This window comes from Pinus tabuliformis, chromosome 2_1 (genome assembly GCF_031772625.1).
Source record: "Pinus tabuliformis cultivar Carrire ecotype Pingquan chromosome 2_1, CPIR1, whole genome shotgun sequence".
Taxonomy (NCBI): Eukaryota; Viridiplantae; Streptophyta; class Pinopsida; order Pinales; family Pinaceae; genus Pinus; species Pinus tabuliformis.
Window position 1 is genome coordinate 160,531,356 of NC_142299.1, and position 20,912 is coordinate 160,552,267.

General features: G+C 36.2%; 1 protein-coding gene across 1 annotated transcript in view; it reads right to left on the minus strand.

The window, feature by feature from the left end:
• The window catches only part of LOC149199221 (uncharacterized protein At4g15970-like), a 35,387-nt gene extending 22,493 nt beyond the window's left edge, over positions 1 to 12,894 (minus strand). The window contains exon 1 of the mRNA XM_089400491.1: positions 12,807 to 12,894. Coding sequence (XP_089256617.1) covers positions 12,807 to 12,894 — 88 coding nt within the window. The remainder of the gene's footprint in view (positions 1 to 12,806) is intronic.
• Between the last annotated feature and the right edge of the window lie 8,018 nt (positions 12,895 to 20,912).

A 20,912-nucleotide genomic window follows, 5' to 3' on the forward strand; every position in this document is an offset into this window, starting at 1 on the left:
TCCATTTTGCGAGGTACGCACCCACTGGTTAGAGACAGTGCATAGGCCCACACTCGCCGTAAGCAATAGGTGCGGACCCACGACTTTTTCCTTTGCAGAAAAAAGTTGGGGTCTGCAGGGGCCGCATGTGGCACATGCGGACCCCCGTGAGTGAATTTTAAACTAATTTTTTCCCTTAAAAATCAAAATGAAAGCCTTAAAATGAAATGTGAATAGTTGAAATGCAAGATAAGGATGATGTGGATTACCTAGAGATGACGGTTTTTAATTCCAACGGACGGATTTGCCGCAGTCTTCATAGGAAGTTTCTTACCCAAAATCTCTCACTTCTCACTCTGAAGTCAAATGGTAAAAATGAATTTACAAAAGCCCTTTTTATAAGCTTTTTGAATAAATGAATTTTTAATTTATTTATTTTTCTCTTTAAAAAGGTAACTTTTTGGTACATTTTTATTTATCTTAAATAGGTATGAGTAATGTTTTGAGTTTTTGTGTAGAATATTGGATTTTTCAGAGAAAATTGATCGTTTTCAACAAAGAGTACTTTTATCACTTTTTTGGACTCTTCCAAAATTTACGAAAAAGAGAAACATTGGAGTCCTCTTTAAGCTCTTTTCTGACTCATAAAATATGAAAATATTGCCGAGTTTTTTCCCTTTTAAACTCGTTAAACGGAATTAAAAAGGCGGTCCACTTACAACTCTTTTCTGACTGTATAAACATGAAAATATCGCCAGAATTTTGTTGTTTAAAGTTCGATATTGGTTATAAAATGACGTGTCTTCGATCACTTTTTTACTTTTTTAGATCGGGGCCACTAATTGTGAAAGGTACTGCTTGATCATAATGGTCAAGCGGTTCTCTCAAGTATTATTTTATACTTTTTCAGGCTCGGGGGACACAGATTTATGAAAAAGGACACACATGGAGTTTCCTTAAGTTTTTCTTCTGACTCCCTAAACTTGAAAAATACCGAGTTTTTCCTATACTGGACTCGTTAAAATTTAACAGTAAAGGACCTTTTCAATTTTAAAACAGGAACGAACCACTCCTTCTTAGGGTTCGAATTTTAAACTAAGTTGGACTCATCCTAAGGGTGAGATTATAAACAAGAAAATCTTATCCTCCTTAAGCTTGTCAAAAATAAAAAGGTACTTGCCAAAAATGGTGGGGGAAAAGAGAGAAAAACAGACTTGTTTTCTACACTTTGTGTTTTAGAAAAGTAGTTAACCACTCTTGAACACGACACTTTTGTTCACCTAGGTTGGGAAATCATTTGCCTAACTGTTAATCAAACCATATTGAAAGTCTTCAGTCGGTTTCTGGGTATTAGCTTTGGGTCAATTGACACCAAACCATCTGCAGTGTCGTTATGTGTTCAAGAGGTCAGTTCAAATAAACCATTCATCTACAAAATATCTGTCATCCATTTTGACCATCCTTAGTTAGTCCTTGTCAAACATATTTTTTCAATACTTGATCTATGATTTCATGTTGTGGGCTTGCCTACGACAGATCGCTTTCTATCGATTTCAGCTCATTATCTAGAAAGATGATCTAGAAATCGTCAGTACCTTGGAATCTGCATGCCCTAATGGCAAATTTCTCACCTTTGACAATAGGTTGCATCATTGACCTTCAACCAAAGGATTCTATGACATGTTCAACATCAGCTCATTTATTCACATTTCATGGATTGTACTGAGTACTTTGAGAGCCATTGACATTACTCGTGGTTTCTCTCACACTTTTTAACAGTTCATATCATTGACTGGTAATCAAGTGGTTTCTACCATGTTCGACTTCGACACATTAATTCAAATGGATAGAATCGTACTAGTTCGGGAAGCAGAAATCAAGAGCCTGGATCTAGTTTCCACCATCCAGGCTGCAAGAAATTTTGTTATTCATTATACAGTAGACTATCCATAAATAGATGGCTACGCCCATACTGTGTCTATATATGTCTATACTCGTGATGTATTACAAACTCATCCCTGTATCAGAGCAGTTTAGTTAGTTTTCTAGTTAATTTTGATCTGAGTATGGGAATTTCTACCTTAGTGATGATATGTTCACATATATATATTTTGCATTGAATGTTTTTACAGGTTTCGACCGGGGTGCCCACAAGATGATCCTTGAAATGATAAAGTACTTCACTCTTCATTATATACTTTGCACTTTAGGGGGGAATCTGTTGCACAAAAATTGTCACCTTGACATTCTGCAATTTGTGTGAGTCCATTATCACTCATGATTTCCTCCTTTGCAAGTCTTAAGCCTTAATTCCTTATGTCAAGTCTTGAAAATAAGCGAAAGCCCTCAAAAGTCTATAAAACTCTTGTTCTGCACTTTCTCTTAGCATTACTTGCAGTCCCGCACCTAAAGGTCATGTCCCCTAAGCACCTGACCACTCTGTCTCTGTGTTATGGGTGTGGACCCCTGTAAAGGTCAAAAAGGCACAAGTGTATTATTAAAAACTCACTTTGAGTCATTTCTAGAAGATTTTGGAAGGAATCTTGAGGTGGCAAGTTCGCTCTCTTAAGTTTCATGCATCCCATACCTTAAGGAGCTAACCCCTTGATGTGAGGAGCTTATCCCTTTGAAGGAGGACTCTATCCCTTCATAGGTGGACCTGTAACTTCCTTCCTCTACACTATAAAATGAAGCATTGGGCTAGTTACTTGGGAGGTTGAAAGCTGAATATTTTAGAGGTGAAATGTTGTTGGAACTTAGTCTTCCTAATTGAGCTTTTGTGAGGAGAGATTACATACCTCCTCGATATAATTTGGAAGAGTGTGAGGCTTGTCAAAGTAAAGGAGATTCCTGTTTTGGACCCTGGGAAGAGCTTGTAAAACATCAAGGCACCAAAGGTTGTAAGTTTTTTCTATTTCAAAGTTAATACAAATAAGTTTATTTTTCTCAATAAGCTATGTTTTATGGTTTATTTTATGGATTCCTTGATCACCATAATGAACATGATTTACGATATTAGCTATGCAGGTGTTATTTGATGTTTTCTTGTTTGTGTTTGCGGGTTCTTAAAAGGAAACTCGTTTGGACGGTTGAAGGATGGATTCTAAAAACTAGTGTTGGACTTAACGTAGGGTCTAAACACCTCTATAGCTTTTATTAATGAATCACAATATGTTTAGAGAAAGATAGATTTGCTTGTCTGCTTGTTGCTAGATATATTTTGATACTAAGTAGATCGGCCTTGTCCGCAGGATCGATTTATCTGGCCAACAGGTCCATTGGGAAACGATGCACCTTGGTTCAGATTGATGGAGTGCTTGACCTGACAGTGCAAAGGCACCCCTGGGGGGAGGTGAGGATGCCCTCATACTCCTCTACGAATTTGTCCATCTGTTGTTGTTATAGACATTTTTGGGCACTGCAACCCCAATCAAACATGTCCATAAACCAAGGGCTCCTAAGTCCCTAAAAGTGTTGTTCCATACCCTAAAAGAACAAGGTCAGCTGATTACATCATCTCCCAAAATTTCTCCATGAAAAACTACTCAGAACTGGTCAAAACTGGACCATCTCACCTGCTCCATGGTCAAAGTGCAATGCATCCCACCTAATGCACACGAGAGGTGCGATGCATACTAAAAATCCCTTCTATGGGGTGCGATGGGCGAGAGTGGACAAATGGCAGAGACAGTTTGTGATGTGGATGATCATGGAATCTTCCAGAAACTTCTCCTGTGACACTTGCCTCTCTGAATTCGCCCAGGGATGAGTAAGAGATCATAAATCTCCAAGTGGAATCAATAACTATCAGAGAGAGGACACTAATCAAATCCTAGAAGATGACTCACCCCCCTGCAATCATCTATATATGGATCCCTCATCCTAGAGATCTAGTGGCTGGAATTTTGTATCTTGTAAGGAAGTGCTGTTGGTTTCTTGTTGGAATATCATAGTGTTGGGTGATCTAAGCTTTTCATGAGGTGAAATAAGGGATTTCATGCTGGAGGGTGACGTTGGGTTAGAACTATTGGTTGTAATCCTCTTTGCTTATTCTTGATATTAATAAAGCTATTCAAGTTTTCCTCCACATTCTTGTATGTTTGATGGTATATGCATTTGTGTGGTCAATATACATCTGGTCCTATATTGTTTGTGATTGTAGATCTCTGTTCTTCGATAGTATTATGCTGCTTTGATTCCACAGGTGCTCTTCGAAGCTGGGTAGACAAAGGAGAAGCATCAAAGATTTGTCAAAAGGGAGAGGAACCGAGTAAGGAACCAAGCGCAAGACTGAGGTTGGTGTCCTTCATTCCACTCTTATCTACTTCTCATAAAGGGAAACGAAAGTAGTTTTAGTTTGTTTGTTTCTAAGATAGCTACCAATCTTAGTGGGACTAGCAGATCCGAGTGGACACTAGATTTCCCGATAACAGTTGTTGTCATGCAGAGGGGCCTTGTCTGGAGGTCGTGGCCACCATTTTCTTCTTTCCTTGATGATATATCATTAGGAAAACAAAAATCTTGGTTTTGGAAATGAGCTTACAACATTGTTTTGCAGTAACGAGAGAGATGGTGGTAGGTGGTACTACCTTCAGTGTCCTATACAACTTCTTTCCCAAGGTAACAATAATAGTGTGATTCCTTGACTCATACATAGCATGTCACTTCCACAAGTATGGTTGGCCTAAAAATACATCACAAACATCAAGGGGAGCAATGTCACATAATACCTCATCTGTGAAGTGCTTGATTTTGTATGGAAGGTGACACTATTGGATCACGTGAAGATCTTATACTTGGTGAAGCCACCCAATGGTGTATGGTTGTGGGTGTGTTGTGGTCAGTAAGCCCAGCTGCTTCACAACCTCTGCTACAATGAGGTTCTTCTAGCTCCTATTGTTGACAGTGAACTATAGCGGGGAACCCTTTACCCACATCTAGGAGTGGAAGAGATGCTCCTCCTCCTTCGGATCTTTGGGTTCCTCCTTCTAGATCTTTGTGGTGGCATTAGTGGCATTGGGCTCTGCATTAATGATCTGCTTCCCTTTGGCATTACCCTCATCAGGTTCTGACTTAGAGTTCGAACATGCATTTGATTCTAAAGCCTTCATCTCGGCCACCAATGATTTCTTGGCTCGACACTCACCTGTGTTGTCAGTGGAGCTCTTATGGAACTTACACCACTTTCCTGTGTCCTTCTTCTACTTTGAAGTTTTCCTTTTCTTGTGGCTTTGGTGGGTTGTCTTGGGCCATCCTACCTTGGATTTTTCCTTTGTTCTGCAGTTTGGGGGCACCTTTCCCTTGCTTCATATTCCCAGATTCAAAGTCTCGCTTCTTTTGTTTAAACTTATGCTCGATCTTGATGGCGTATCAGTACATTGTCCCGAGCGAGAAGATGTACAAGAACTCCATCTCATTTGCGATGTATCTGTGTAGGTAGTTGCGATACTTGAGTAACAAATGTTTCTTAGAATCCTTGATACCCAACTTTGTGCGAAGGGTATGAAAATTATTGGTAAACTCTGGCACATCATGGTCCCTTCCCTGCCGCAGCATGATCCACTTTATGTATTTGTCCTCATAGCTCTTGACAGGGTAGTAATTCTCCTTGATGGCATTCTAGAATGAATTCCAAGTGGGAGCGGCTGAAAACAGTGAGGTCATAATTTCTTCCTTATGCTCACAATAGGTTTCCCACCACTCCTTGTCGTGATGGGCAGCTTTCAGAAGAGAAAAAGTAATCTTTTCCTGGTTGGAAAAATCATGAACAAAACTATCCTTGTCGCAGTTTTAACCATTTATCTATGGCGTTTCAATCTATTTGGCCCTCAAATATGGGAATGTCAAAGTTTAGTTGTACCTGTTGTATCTCTGAGATGATAATGGTCATCTATCATGCTAGGGAATGTAAGATATTTGTTTTGGGGGGGGCGGGTTTGTTTTAATTTTTGAGGACCAATGTATGAAACATATTTAAAACAACCATGCCTAACCTTTTGAATAGTATTAATATTTAAACAGAGGGTTGCTATTAAAATCCACATAGTGATATAGCTTGTTTAGTGAAGAGCAGAAACTGAAAGATGATATGACTATTACAATTTTCAAATAGAAAATTAAATAATCATAAGTAAGAAAACCTTCAAAAATTGTTCAAAAAGTTTAACGGAATATGCCTAAGATTACAGAAGATGTTGATTATTTTATGATTTAGAGGGAATTAGTTAAACAAACAATTTATATAATTCATTCTCTTTAAAGGTGATCACTTTAGAAGCTTATAGAAGTAAATTGAAGCCCAACTATCCTACCTGTTTATCTTTGTAAAACTTAAGAATATGAAGAAAGAACATAATAAATGAAAATTGGAAAACTTACAGCGAACACAAAACTGTATGAATCAAAACTCAAAATTATTAGCTTTTGTATTAATGATTTAGAAAAATCCAAGTACATTTAATGCTTACAAATGTTTCTTCCAAGGGTGAAAACCTTAATAACTCATGGAAGGGAGTTATTTATACAATCTTAGAGCTAAGAAAATATCTCTAAAAAAATCTACAAAAATAGATCAATACAAAATTAGGATTATAAACTGATAGTCGATCTGTCACTATTTTTGTGTTGAGTTGTTGATGAATATTCTTGGAAAATCTGAAAAGTGTTGAATTGTTGATGACTATTCCTGGAAAAGCTAAAAACTATTGAATTATTGATGACTTTTCCTGGAAACACTGAATGTTGTTTGATCCTCTTTTTAGTCAAGTAAATCAGTTAACTATTCCCAATGTTTCTTATCTGGGATAAATAACTTAGTTACCATTCGGTAAACTTCATCCATTTCTATATATTTAGTAAAAGTGGGTTTTATTGGAAATATATGTCTGATTTCATTTAGAATGAAAAAGGCATCTCTAAGTGCATTCAACACAAGCCTTGGTGTTGTTGTGCTTCTTATGTTTGAAACTGACGTTGTATTGGTACCTACCTCTGTAAGCTTTTGAATATAATCTTCAATGGGCATTAATTTATCGTTTATCACAAGCATAGAGGGAAAACCTTTGCAGTTCAAGGGTTCTATCCTACTGAAAAATCATTGAACTATGATAGTAACATTGTTGCATTTTCCTTCCAACTCAGGAATGAAGTTTTTCTTTGTAATGCTTTTCTTCACTTCAAGTATGGTTGATGTCCTGTCATTTATACCTAATTCTTCAAGCTCATAGCTATATTTACAATTCAGAAACTTGATTACCTCAGTGGCAACTTTTGGCATGTCCTCAATTTCCTTGGAGATAGTTTCAATAGCTTCTTGTGCTTTATCCAACAAGTCTTTTTGATTAAAGATTATCTTGAGATCAAGCTAGATATCCTTGACTGATTCAGTAATCTCTTCCCATAAAATATACTTTGCCAAACCTAGTTTGTTTCAAAGGTAAGATTCTTTGATTTCTTTCTGCAAATCTTCGATTTGAATTTTTTCCCTCTGCAACTCAGCTGCATGTGAATTGTCTACAACTACTTTCATATGTTGTAATTACTTTAGTTCATCCTGCAACTTCTTGATTTCGATTGTCTGAATGGACAAGTTCCATTAGGAAACCAACTCACAAAAAGATAAAAAGATAGATCGATGCCTTAGAATTCAACCTCTTCGAGGGGACAACTTCCTTTACATTACACAAATGAAAAATTCTTGGATGATTCAAATGACAAAACCTCCTTTCTATATATAGGAGTCTAAGGGGACACAATATAACCAAGCCGACCTAACAATAATAATATAAAGGCACAAAAATAACAATAGTGGGATTCTATGGGGCACAATAATAATAATACGGGGACAATAGGGGCACACCAATAATAATAAGGGATACAATGACAACAGTATTGGGGGAATCACTAGTATTATAGGGACCTAACATGTCCCTTTCCTTCATAAAAGTGTTGTCCTCAATGCTTGAGTAGTTTTGGGTGCTTCTGTATAAAATTCTCATCCTCCCATGTGGAATCTCAACGGGTAAGTTCTTCCACTTAATGAGATACTATGAAATTGATTGATTTCATAGCTGTTGAGTTCTTATTTCTTTGATTGCTTCAGGTTCCAATATAATCTTTCCTTCCTCATCAAGCTCTGTAAATATTGCTTGAACTGGAACCTTGTCACCTATAACCTTCTTTAAGCATGAAACATGGAAAACTAGGTGCACTCAGGAAGCTACAGGAAGTTCCATTTTGTATGCCATAGTACCTATCTTTTGCAACACCTTGTAAAAACCATAATACTTTGGTGATAATTTATTATCCTTCTTAGCTTGCTTGAGGGACATCTGTGTATATGGTTGTAGTCGTAGGAATACCCAATCACCTACATCAAAACTTCTTTCACTGCGATGTTGATCTGCCTGTTGTTTCATTCTATTCTATGCTAAGGTAAGGTTATCCTTTAAGAGTTGGAGAACTTGTTGTTGATGCTCGATGTGATCTTCCACTACTTGAACCTTAGAATTTTCCCTTAAATATGATGTAATGGATGGTGGATGATATCCATAAAGTGCCATAAATGGGGTCGTTTTTGTTGCAGTATGGAAGGAAGTGTTATACCACCATTTAGCCAAAGGCAACCATTTGACCCATTGTGTCTGTTTATCAGATACAAAGCAACGAAGATATCCTTCCAAACATTTGTTTACTATCTTAGTTTTCCCATCAGATCGAGGATGATAAGATGAGCTATGAGCTAACTGAGTCCCAAGACAAGAAATAATTATGTCCAAAAATTTCCAGTGAAAATGGGATCTCTGTCGCTTACAATAATCTTTGGGTTTCCATGTAGCTTTTGAATTGTTTCCATAAATTCAGTAGAAACTGTACTCAATTTAAGTGGATGATATAATGCACAAAGTGTGCATACTTGGTAAGTCTATCAACTACCACCATGATAACACTCTTTCCTTCGGACTTGGGTTAACCTGTGATAAAATCTATTGAAACCTCCTCCCAACGTTGGCTTGAAATCAATAAGGATTGTAATAGTCCTGGGGTCTTAATTGTTTCAACTTTGTTTTGTTGGGAAACCAAACATTCTGTCACAATCTTTTGAATATCTAATTTAAGGCCATCCTAAAAAAAAATCCTTCTTAACCTTGCGGTAGTTTTTTAGAAATCCTGAGTGCCCTCCTAAGGGAGAGGTGTGCAATTCCTTTGTACCATAACGAATCATTTTTCCAAGTAAATGTATCAGATGTACTGGGATCTTGTTGTATCTTTTGAATGAGTGCCCACACTTCCTCGTCATTCTTCCATTCATCCCTTGCTTCATTTATCCAATTTGTTTGGATAATAGAAATGGCACAAATAAATGCTTCCACATCATCATCCTTTCTTGAGAGTGCATCTACCACAACATTTTGCTTCCTCTTTTTGTAGATGATTTCAGAGTCATAGTCCAACATCGTTGTGACCCATTTTTGTTGCTTTTCTGAAGATAATCTTCGTTCCAAAAAGTATTTAAGACTATCATGATCTGTTTTTACCTTGAAGTGTCTTCCCATTAGGTAAGGTCACCATTTCTTAAGTGCATGTAGTATTTCCAACATTTCTTTCTCATAAATAGCTTAGTGTAAATACTTTCCTTTGATTGGACAACTTTCTAAAGCAATGGGTCTTTGTTCTTGCATTAAAATAATGGCAGAAGTGTCCTCAGACACATAATTTTATTAATACGAAAAAAAATAATTACATAATTTGATTTGCAAGAGTTTACACCCGAACATCCAAACACTCTTGCAATGAGCTATTTATAACCTCCATGTTCTAACTACCTCTAATTATGGATCACTTATTAAATAACAAGTGTCCATTCACAATAAATGCTATTCAAACCAACTAGCTAACAAATCTCCTAAAATAGAACCTAAGATACGACACATTTGGAGAGTCATATCTAGTTACAACAATATACTAATTCTAAATAATTAAACATTCTAGAATAATAATTATTAATTTAATATCTTAAATTAATAATTATTTTATTTTAATTTTATAACCTATGATAAAATTGTTTTTTTGAATCATCTAACATTCCCCCCTATGATCCAAAGACACATTACAACAGATACCAAGTTCATCCCTCAACTTAGTAAATTTTATTCTGCCAAGTGGTTTTGTGAAAATGTCGGAGATCTGATCTTCAGAAGGACAATAAACTAGCTTTAGGACATCTTTGGCAATGAGAGATCTGATATGATGATACTTGGTGTCCACATGCTTTGTCTTTGAATGAAAAATTGGGTTCTTGGCAAGTTTGATGGCTGACTGGCTATCAATGAATAATGATGTAGCTTCTGCCTGAGAAATGCCCAAGTCCTACAAAATTCGGCGCAACCAAACAATTTCACATGTTGCTTCCCATGCTGAAATGTACTTTGCTTCTACGGAAAAAGTGGCCATTGTAGCTTGTTTCTTAAAACGCCAAGATACTACTGCTGACCCCATGTTCATTAAATAACCTGATGTTGATGCTCGATCATCAATACTCCCAACAAACTCGGCATCAGAATATCCACCAAGTACAAAAATTTTAGTCTTTGTAAAAAGAAGACCAAAATATTTGTTCCTTGGATATATCAAAGAACTCTTTTGGCTGCATTCCAGTGGCTGTCTCATGGTTCTTGCATAAAACATGAAAGAATACTGACTACATAAGATAGATCAGGACAAGTATTTGTCAAATAAATCAGGCTGCCAATCAACTGTCTGTAAGTGGTACTGTCCACCTTTCCTCCCTTCAAATTTTGAAAGTTTCAAGTTTTGCTCCATGGGGGTGAGAACAGGCTTGCAATCCTGCATGCCAAATCACTGAAGAACCTCTGTTGCATACTTAGTCTGAGAAACGAAAATATGATGTAGACGTTGGAAGACTTCAACTCCAAGATAGTAGTGAAGTAATCCCAAATCTGTCATCTTAAAATCTGCACGTAACTCCTTTTTCACCTGTGTAATATGATCATCATGGTTGCCTGTAATGATCAAATAATCTACATACATAACAATAATTACCATATATTTCCTCTGTTGTCGCACATACAAAGTATCATCAGATTCACTTCATTGAAAACCAACTTTCTTAAGGTATTCATCCATCTTTGCATACCAAGCTCGAGGAGTTTGTTTTAATCCATATAAAGCCTTGATCAATTTGCAGACTTTATGTTCTTACCCTTCAATTTCAAAACCTAGTGGTTGTATCATATACACTTCTTCCTGTAAATCCCTGTTGAGAAAAGCACTTTTCACATCCATTTGATGAACTTTCCATCCTTTCTGAGTAGCTAATGCAAGTGTGAATCGGATGGTGTTCCATTTAGCTGTAGGAGAAAATTTTTCCTCATAATCAATGCCTTCCTACTGCACAAAACCTTTTGCGACAAGTCGTGCTTTATACTTTTCGAGTTCTCCTTTTTTATTATACTTAATTCTGTAAACCCATTTGCATTCGAGGGGTTTAACATTTGATGGACAATCAACAAGTTTCCAAGTGTTGTTATCAATTACTGCTTGATATTCTTCAACCATAGCCTGTTGCCATTCTTTATGTTTTACTGCTTCTTTGTATGTGGAAGGTTCAGTAAAATCAGTTGCTAACAAGGCAAAATTGCCTTCACTTCTATGTGCCCTTCTGGTGCCTATTTTATTATGCTCATCAGGCTTTACATCTTTCAAAAGTTGAACTGCCCATTTCAGTAGTTGGTGCTCACTTGTTTGTGCTTCTGTAAAATCTCCATCATTGTAAAGAGGATTAATATAAACTGATGTTCTTCGTTCAGGTGAAGAGTCTGGAAAATCAAGTTCATACCAATTTGGTGAAGTTGGTTGACTTTGCATTTTCCCATTTCTTTTACTTCCCTTAGTTTCTAACTTGTGAAGAAGATTTTCAATTTCTTTAGCACTCTTACTCTCAGTTTCATAAAAAATGACATCCTTGCTCACAATGAATTTTCCATTGGTCAAAAGATGATACCCTTTCTTCCCATCGGAATAGACAATAATTGTGCATTTTAAACTTCTTGAGTCAAGCTTAGTTCATTTTTCTTTCGGAACTAAGGCATAACATACTGATCCAAAAACTTTAAGACGTTTAACTCGAGGTTTGAAACCAAACCAAGCTTCATAAGGTGTGATTCCGTCTAAAGAAGCAGTTGGAGATCTGTTTCTTAAGTAGACAGCTGTATGTATTGCTTCTTCCTGATATGATGGACTTAACCTCTTGAAGGTTAACATGGGTCTCGCCATTCCTAACAAGGTGCGATTCATTCTTTAAACTACTCCATTTTTCCGTGGAGTGTAAACATTAGTAAGATGTCGTCTTATACCATTTTCTCTGCAATAAGTTTTGAATTCATTTGAAGTGAACTCTCCCCCATTATCTGTTCTAAGAGTACCTATATTTTCTTTGACTTCATTTTCAACAAGTTGGCAAAAAATTTTAAGCTTCTAAAATGCCTCTGACTTGTTCTTCCAGAAGTAAACCCAAGTCATTCTACTGAAACCATCAATGAATAGTAAGAAATATTTGCAACCACCAAAGGAAGTTTGTAGTGGTCCACAAACATCATTGTGAATTAGTTGTAGCTACCTGTTTGCACGCCATGAACTTGTTGGAGAACTTTATCGTCTTTGTTTGCCAGAAATGCAAGCTTCACATTTTTCATTTTCCCTTTTGAAAGTGGGAAGTCCTTTAACCATTCCTTGTTTCTACAATTGAGAAAGACTCTCAAAATTTAAATGTCCATATCTTACATGCCATAGTCTTACAAGTGAAATACCTGTATTAACTGCCCCTGCAAAATCATAATGCCTTGGAATAGTTGTCCCTTTCATCCGTAACAGTTTCCCATCTTCATAACCTTTCATGACAGTTTTCAAGTTATGTTTGACTGAATTAATCTTGACTAGACCATCTTCCATAATCACCTGATGTCCTGCTTGTCGAATCGTGACTAAAGAAAGAAACTTTTTCTTAAAAGTTGGTACATACCATACATTGGAAATCATTTTTTCTCGAATGCCAGGGAGAAAAACTTTAACTCCTCCTTTTCCATAAGGAGTATGTTTTGTATCATTAGCAAGAAAAATGGAATCAAGTTGGCAATCTTGAAAATTCCAAAAAAAATCACGTCGACAAGTCATGTGCTGAGTTACCCCAGAATCCAAGATCCAGGCATCTTCATAATCACTTCTAAGATGGGATGAAAGTTGTGATACCAGTGAGGAAGTAAAAACATATTCTGAGTTATCATCATCTTGATCATTTGCAAATTGCACTGAATGTTGCTAAAACTTGGGAATTTTATTAAGAGATGCTCGACAATATTCAACATAATGGCCAACTTTGTTACATCTTTGACACACAATTTGACTTAAGTCTCTTCTTCTTCCTGAAGATTGTCCTCTACCTCTGCTTTGATGTCTATTTTGAGATTGTCCTCTGCCTTGATTATTATTTCCTTGAAAATTTCTCTTCCTTGGTTGTTTCCTCTACCTTGAAAGTTACTCCTTCCTGAACTGTTGCCTCTGTTAAAGTTGTTTCCTTTGCTTTGGCTTTGACCTCGACTTTGTGCTTCTTGATTCTGATAGCCTCTGCCTTGAGAACTGTCTGCTTATGATTTACTAGTGCTCGCCTCTGTGAGAAAAACACGTTCACCAACTTTCTTCTTCTTCCCAAAGGTTTTATCATGTTGAGTCAACATTTCACAGAGCTCATCAAACTTTAGTTTCTCTAATTTCCCAATTAATTGTAGAGTCTCCAAAAAATGCGTGTCAGAAGAAGGAAGTCCAACAATTACAATTGTTACCATAAAACTATCATCTAGTGTTGGAAAACCAACATTAATGATTTAATGCCTAATATTCTTAAGTCTTGAGATATATTCAAGTACATCACCTCCTTTAGTCAATTTTTGTTGTAACAATTTTAATTGTAAATCAAATTTCTTTGATTTAGGCTGAGTATCAAAGAGGTCTTTAAAAGTTTTCAAAGTAGACCATGCATCTGTAGCATTTTCTATATGGACATACATTTCATCATTCACAGAAGATTTAATAAGAGCTAAGGCTTTGACATTCTTAACTTCCCATTTTTCTAGTGCAGCTTCATCTGTGGCTTTATTCAGCTTAATATATCCATCACATATACCCTACCATAATTCATTGTAAATGAGAGTGATTTCGATGAGACAGTGCCATGTTTTATAAGATTTTGTGCCTTCAAGTTTGTCGGAATCAGAAAACAAATTAATCAACTTAGACATTGTAGCGTTGAAGCTTCGCACCAAGAATCAGAACAAAAATGAGAAGATGGACAACACAACACACCATGCAAAAAAACACGATCTATCGGGGCTTGGCCTTGACCCTCGTATAGTCGTTGAAGCAGGAGAAAAATGATTGATCTTTGCACTTGGCTCTAGTAAATTTCTCAAATATTTACAAGGTAACTTTCAAAATTTTACTTTTACAATGATGCTCTTGCAAAAACTAGTAAAAAAATATGTTACCCCCCCTCAAAGTAAAATTACTTTGAGTTACAATTCCATGCTTATCTCTCCAAAAACAAATTACAAATAAAATCTCCTTATTACTCCAAATTTTTTTTACTACCCTAAACATTTACAAATAACCCCTCACACCTTATTTCTCCAAAAATATTAGTTTACAAATAATAGAAAAATCCTTATCTCTCCAAATTACAAATTACAAACTATATATAACAAAAACCTTATCTCTCCAAATTACAACCTATAAAAACCTTATTTCTCCAAATTACAAACTATAAAAAAATTTATGATTCACCTTATTTCCCCATTACAAAAAAACTTTATTATCCACCTTATCCCTTCATTAAAATTACTCTCTTTCCTTTTTAAAACTCCCATTAAAAAAATCAAATTTTACGTGAACTTTAAAAATGTGAATAAATCTACTTTTAAAGCATACATCATACTTTAAAAAAAAAACACATCCTTTGACCATTTAAACTAACTCATGGTGCAAGCTTTTAGAAATCCACGCTAGTTTGCTCACACTGGTTCTTTGCAGTAAATTATGAATGCTCACATTTTTGTCAAAAACCCTTGGGACGCTTGGGGTTTCGAAAGGCCTTAAAGTTGCTGCTATTGCTAAGGGAAATTGAAGGGTCACTCCTCAAATTCAATGAATGAATTGGACTTTCTATAGGCTTCCCAAAGGTAAGAGAAAGCCCGCTGAGAAGAAGCTGGTTGCAGAGAAATCTTTTGCGGCCGAGAAGAAACCTATGCCAAAGGCTGAGAAGAAGCTCCCGAATTTCTTCACGCTGATCGGGTGACAAAGTTCTTTCTCTCCTGTTGATCTGCCCCAATTCGCAGCACACTATCTTGTCCTAATTAAAAACTCTTCTGCCAACTCCACCAAAAAGCAAAGAATGGTTTTGAAAATCAGAAGTGATCAGTATATATTTGCATAAAAACGATTTTCCCACTTTTGGGAATAATCTAATCAGCCAATTTCAGCGACAATTTTTACATTACGTGGGGTAATGAAAACATCATATTTTCAAACGGTGTATCTCATCTTGACCAACAACTCAAGTGCTAGATTTGGGTCGAAACACAATTTTTTGTTTGGCAGCATCAACATGAACATATCGCTGGTGCCCGGATACTCTGTAGGAATAGTCGCAACATAGATCAATTCATAAACAATTTTCCGTACTACGTGAAACTTTTTCTTCCATTTCTGGTCCAAAACGCTTCAGACTCAAGTTCTTTGGCGCTGAATGGGTCCTTACTGATCCTGCCGGGGGTACGATTACTGGTGCAGAGCGTTATCTGAAGAAGAACAAGTAGCAAAGGGAGGGATGGCAGTTTCTTGGATGCAGCAACACTTCATTATTTTTACTAATTCTCTTTTTTTATTCTTTTATAATAATACAGAAATTGGTTTTCATATTTAACAATCTAAAAACAATAATAAAATTTATTTTCTTTTAAACAAAAAAGGGACAAATTCCATACCAATCATATGCTGAGCAATTCAATGGAGTTTTCAAAAACTTGTATAGCTGGAATCTCCTCTTCACATCCACTGCAGCATTACTGGAGCTCTAATACCACAATAATGGCAGAAGTGTTCTTAGACACGTAATTTTATTAATCTAGAAAAAAATAATTACATAATTTGATTTTGCAAGAGTTTACACCTGAACATCCAAACACTCTTGCAATGAGCTATTTATAAGCTCCATGTCATAACTACCTCTAATTATGGATCACTTATTAAATAACAAATGTCCATTTACAATAAATGCTATTCAAACCAACTAGCTAACAAATCTCCTAAAATAGAGCCTAAGATACAACACATTTGGAGAGTCATATCTAGTTACAACAATATACTAATTCTAAATAATTAAACATTCTAGAATAATAATTATTAATTTAATATCTTAAATGAATAATTATTTTATTTTAATTTTATAACCTATGATAAAATTGTATTTTTGGATCAGCTAACATAAAACAACACCAATTCCATTTCCTGAGGCATCACATTCCACAATAAAGGTTTTTGTGAAGTCCGGTTTAGCTAATACTGGTGCTTGGAACATTGCCTCTTTAATATGTTCAAAGGCCTTCATTGCTTCTAGAGTCCATGAGAATGCATATTTCTTCAATAATGTTATTAGAGGTGCTGCTATTCTCCCATAATTCTTAACAAACTATCTGTCAACCCGAGAAATCCTCATAGATGCTTTATGGATGTGGGGATTTTCCATTCCTTAATGGTTTTAATTTTGCTAGGGTCTACCTTAACACCTTCATGAGATACAATATGACCCAGATATTCCACCTCTTGTACTCCAAAGAAACATTTGGACATTTTTGCATATAATTGTTTCTCCTCTAATAGTTTGATCACCATGTCAAAATGTTGGACATGATCCTTCCAAGACTTGTTGTAGATTAGTATATCATCAGAAATACTAACACAAATTTTCCAAGGAATGGTTTGAAAATGGAATTCATCAAACCTTGAAATGTAGAAGGTGCATTAGTAAGGCCAAAAGGCATGACCAAAAATTCATAATGAACCTCATGAGTTCTAAATGTTGTTTTTGGAATGTCTTCAGTCTTCATTCTGATTTGATGATATCTTGAATGAAGATCCAACTTGGTGAAGTAAATTGATCCATGCAATTCATCGAATAATTCATCAATGATAGGAATGGGAAATTTATCTTTAATAGTGAGCTTGTTGATCTCCCAATAATTTGGACACATGCACCATGATCCATCCTTCTTGTGAACCAATACTACTAGAGCAGAGAAAGAACTTTGGCTAGGTTGAATTATACCAGCCTATAGCATTTCTGCAACCATACGTTCAATTTCACTCTTTTGGGCATAGGGATATCTGTAAGGCTTGATGTTTGAAGGAACACTTCCTGGAATCAAATTGATAGCATGATCATGATCACAAACAGGTGGGAAACCTTTGGGAGTCTCAAATACCTTGGAATGATTGTCCAAGACTTTTTGGAGATCTAGAGAAATGGATGATTTCGATGTGGGAAACTCTAGTTAACACAATTGTGCAATTATGCCTCATTGTTCTTTCTTTAGAAGCTTTGTCATTCCATTAGAGCTGATTATCTTTCCCGGTTTCCTTTCCTTTTGAAGAGAATTTCATGAAAAGTTCTTGAAAATTAAAAGATATTGTACCCAAGGATTGTAGCCATTGGACTCCTAGTACAACATCAACACCACCCATTGGAATGGAAAGAATTGGGCTATTCAATACATATTCTCCCATGGATAGCTTGATATTATGACACTTTCCTAAGAAATTTATGGTTCCTCCACTTGCAACCATCACTTGATACTCTAGTGCTCGATATAGGAAGCAATTCAATTCTTTGGCTATCTTATAATGAATAAAATTATGGGTACTTCCCGAATCAATCAACACTATTACCTTTTTCTTCTTGATATTCCCTTGTATCTTGATAGCTTGAGGAGTGGTAATTCTAGCCAATGCATTACAAGATATGATCAGATTCATTTCTTATTTTTTCTAGGGTTTTTTCCTGGTGTATATCCTCTTCTTTTTATGTTTCTTGTTCCTTTTCTTCCTCCTCTTCATAATCTATGTAAAATAATTTCTTCTTGGCACACTTATGACCTTTAGTGTATTTGCTATCACAACTGTAAAAAAGCCTTATTGCTCTTTTTTCTTCCAATCGTTGTGGTTTCAACCTTGTAGGTTGTGGATGGCTAGGGGCAACAACACTTCCATCTTTATGATTGTGAGTAGTAGACTTCCTTATTTCCATAATTTTTCTTTCCATTTTTCTTGCCAATATGAATGCCTTCTCTAATGAATCTGGTTCCCAAAGGTGAACCTCATGTTGGATGTTATCTTTTAAAGTCCCTATGAACATATCAATCCTATGCTCCTCCAAAATATCTTTTACCCTTATATTCAATTGTTGGAAGTCCTCAATGTGCTCCATCATTGAACCCTTTTGTTTGAGATTCATCAATTCGCTAAAAGAAGTGTTGCTTTTTGGATCCTCATAATGTTCTATCATTTCATCTGTAAAAATAGCCCAAGTGAAATTTTGTTTACGAGAGCAAAGCCATCGATACCATACAAACTGATTTGGTTCCAAATATAAAGTTACAATGCATACCTTTTGTGTGTTTTGCACATCATGAAGATCAAAAAATTGCTCCATCTGTAGTATCCATGTTCTAGGTTCCTTGCCATCAAACTTCCTCATATCAATCTTTGGAACATGGTGGTTCTTCGATCCAATGTTAGAGTCTATGAAATCATGATTAACATTTATTTTGTTCTCATCATGAGTTTCCTTTACTATTCCTTCGCCATTAGTAAGCATTTGTTGTAGAAACTTTGTCAAATCTATATTCAAATCTCCCATGTCTGTCTTGAAATCTGTCTTCAAACTGTCCATCTTAGTTTTCGTGCCATCCATCTTAGCTTCCATGCTGTCGATATTAGCTTCCATGCCGTTCATATTAGCTTCTACGCCTTTCTTTAAACCATCCATCTTAGCTTCCATGCCTTTCTTTAAACCATCCATCTTAGCTTCTATGTCTTTCTTTAAATCATCCATCTTATCTTCTGTTACTTTTTGTGCAAGTGACATTTGTTGTACTTGGTCTTGTAATTTTGATATATCATGTTGCATTTCTTCCTCTTCTCATGAGTCATGCTAGAGCTTTCAGGTTACTTACTAGATGTTTCCATTTTCTTTCATCGGGGCATCAATTTCCAATAATAATGCTTCACTATGCCCTTTGAATTCCTTCAAACTAATTTTTCAAACCAAGCTTATGCAAAAATTGAAAAAAAAAAATACATTTTTTTTTTTTTCACTTTGTAGGAGCATGATATTGAATCTGATGTATTTCCTTGATTTCAGCTCTTCCAGTTCTACTGTGTCACTATTTTTACCTTTGGATCTAAACAATATATACAAGAAACTAAATTTTTTCCTCTTTCTGTAACGTCTTAAGAAATTTTAATTTGATGCACAAAGAGACCGTTATGATGATTTTCCCATGGTGACCTATTTGGAATGTAATTGGGGGGTCTACAAAAACCATAACTTCCTCATACTATATATCCAAAAATATAGTAAGATATGATCTGAAATTTGGAGTTGAGGTTCAAATCAATCTATTCTCAAACGGGTTTTTGTTTTAGCTTCTGAAACTTTGTAGCGAAAGAGATAGAGAAAATCCCATGATGACCTATTTTAGCTTAAATTCCGGAGCTTGCAAAACACTAACTTCCTCAGATCATATATCCTAACAGATAGTGATACAAGCTCTGAAATTCAGACCCGAGGTTCAATACGATTTTGTTGCAAATGAGTTTTTTTGTTGCTTCTCAAATGTCGTAGCAAAAATTTTATAGCAAAAATTCCTCTATGACCTATTTGGAGCAACGAAACCCTAGAATCCAAAGCTCTGATACAAAATGTTAGTGTTGGGGGGAAAAGTATCTAATGCAGAATGCCTCTATCCCACTCTGAAGGTGATAGTACTTCAGCAACAACTGAATGCAAAGTTATTCAAAGTTTCTTCTTTATGAGATGAGAGAGGGAAGAAAAGGATGATCTACTAACCGTTATCTTGCGCTAATAGTCGATCCAGTCTTCACTCCTTGCTTCTTGCTCCTAGCTCCTTGCCCTTTCACCGGCCCAGCTACACACAGATCCTGTAAAAGCACAAGAAAAGGAAACTACAAGAAGCATGCATCCATAATCGATCTAAGGATTAGCATAAACCAAATATACAAGCATCAATTCATCATCAAGATACATGCATATAGAAGAACCTCAAATACTTTATTGATAATAGAAGTAAAGTTCTGAGAGAGTTACAACCACAGTAGGCCCAATCCAGCAACACCTCCCAGCTGAAAGAAATCTCCTCTTCACCTCCTTCAAGCAAAACACCCAATAGCTCTATACTCAAACCAACAGCACTTCCTTACTTGCACAAAATTCCAGCCTCCCTAGACCTCATGAGAGAGATCTATATATAGGGTTTTGGAGAAAGGATGAGTCATCTTGAGACTGGCATAAAGCTGACTAGTGTCCTCTCCCACTTTAGTTAATCTTCAGTTCTTGAGTCCACTTGGAGAATCTTGCTTCCACTTGGAGATCAAGACCCTCTTACTCATCACTAGGCGAATTCCTTGACCCAAGTGTCAGTTTGGAAGCTTCCTGGGCAGTTGACACCTTGCAGAATGACTGTGCCACTTGGCCAATCTCGCCCAGCGCAGGTAGCCTTCATTAGTTTTGACCTTCAGTGCAGGTACAAGGAGGAGCAGTTGACATTCAGCGCAGATGCTCAGTGGAG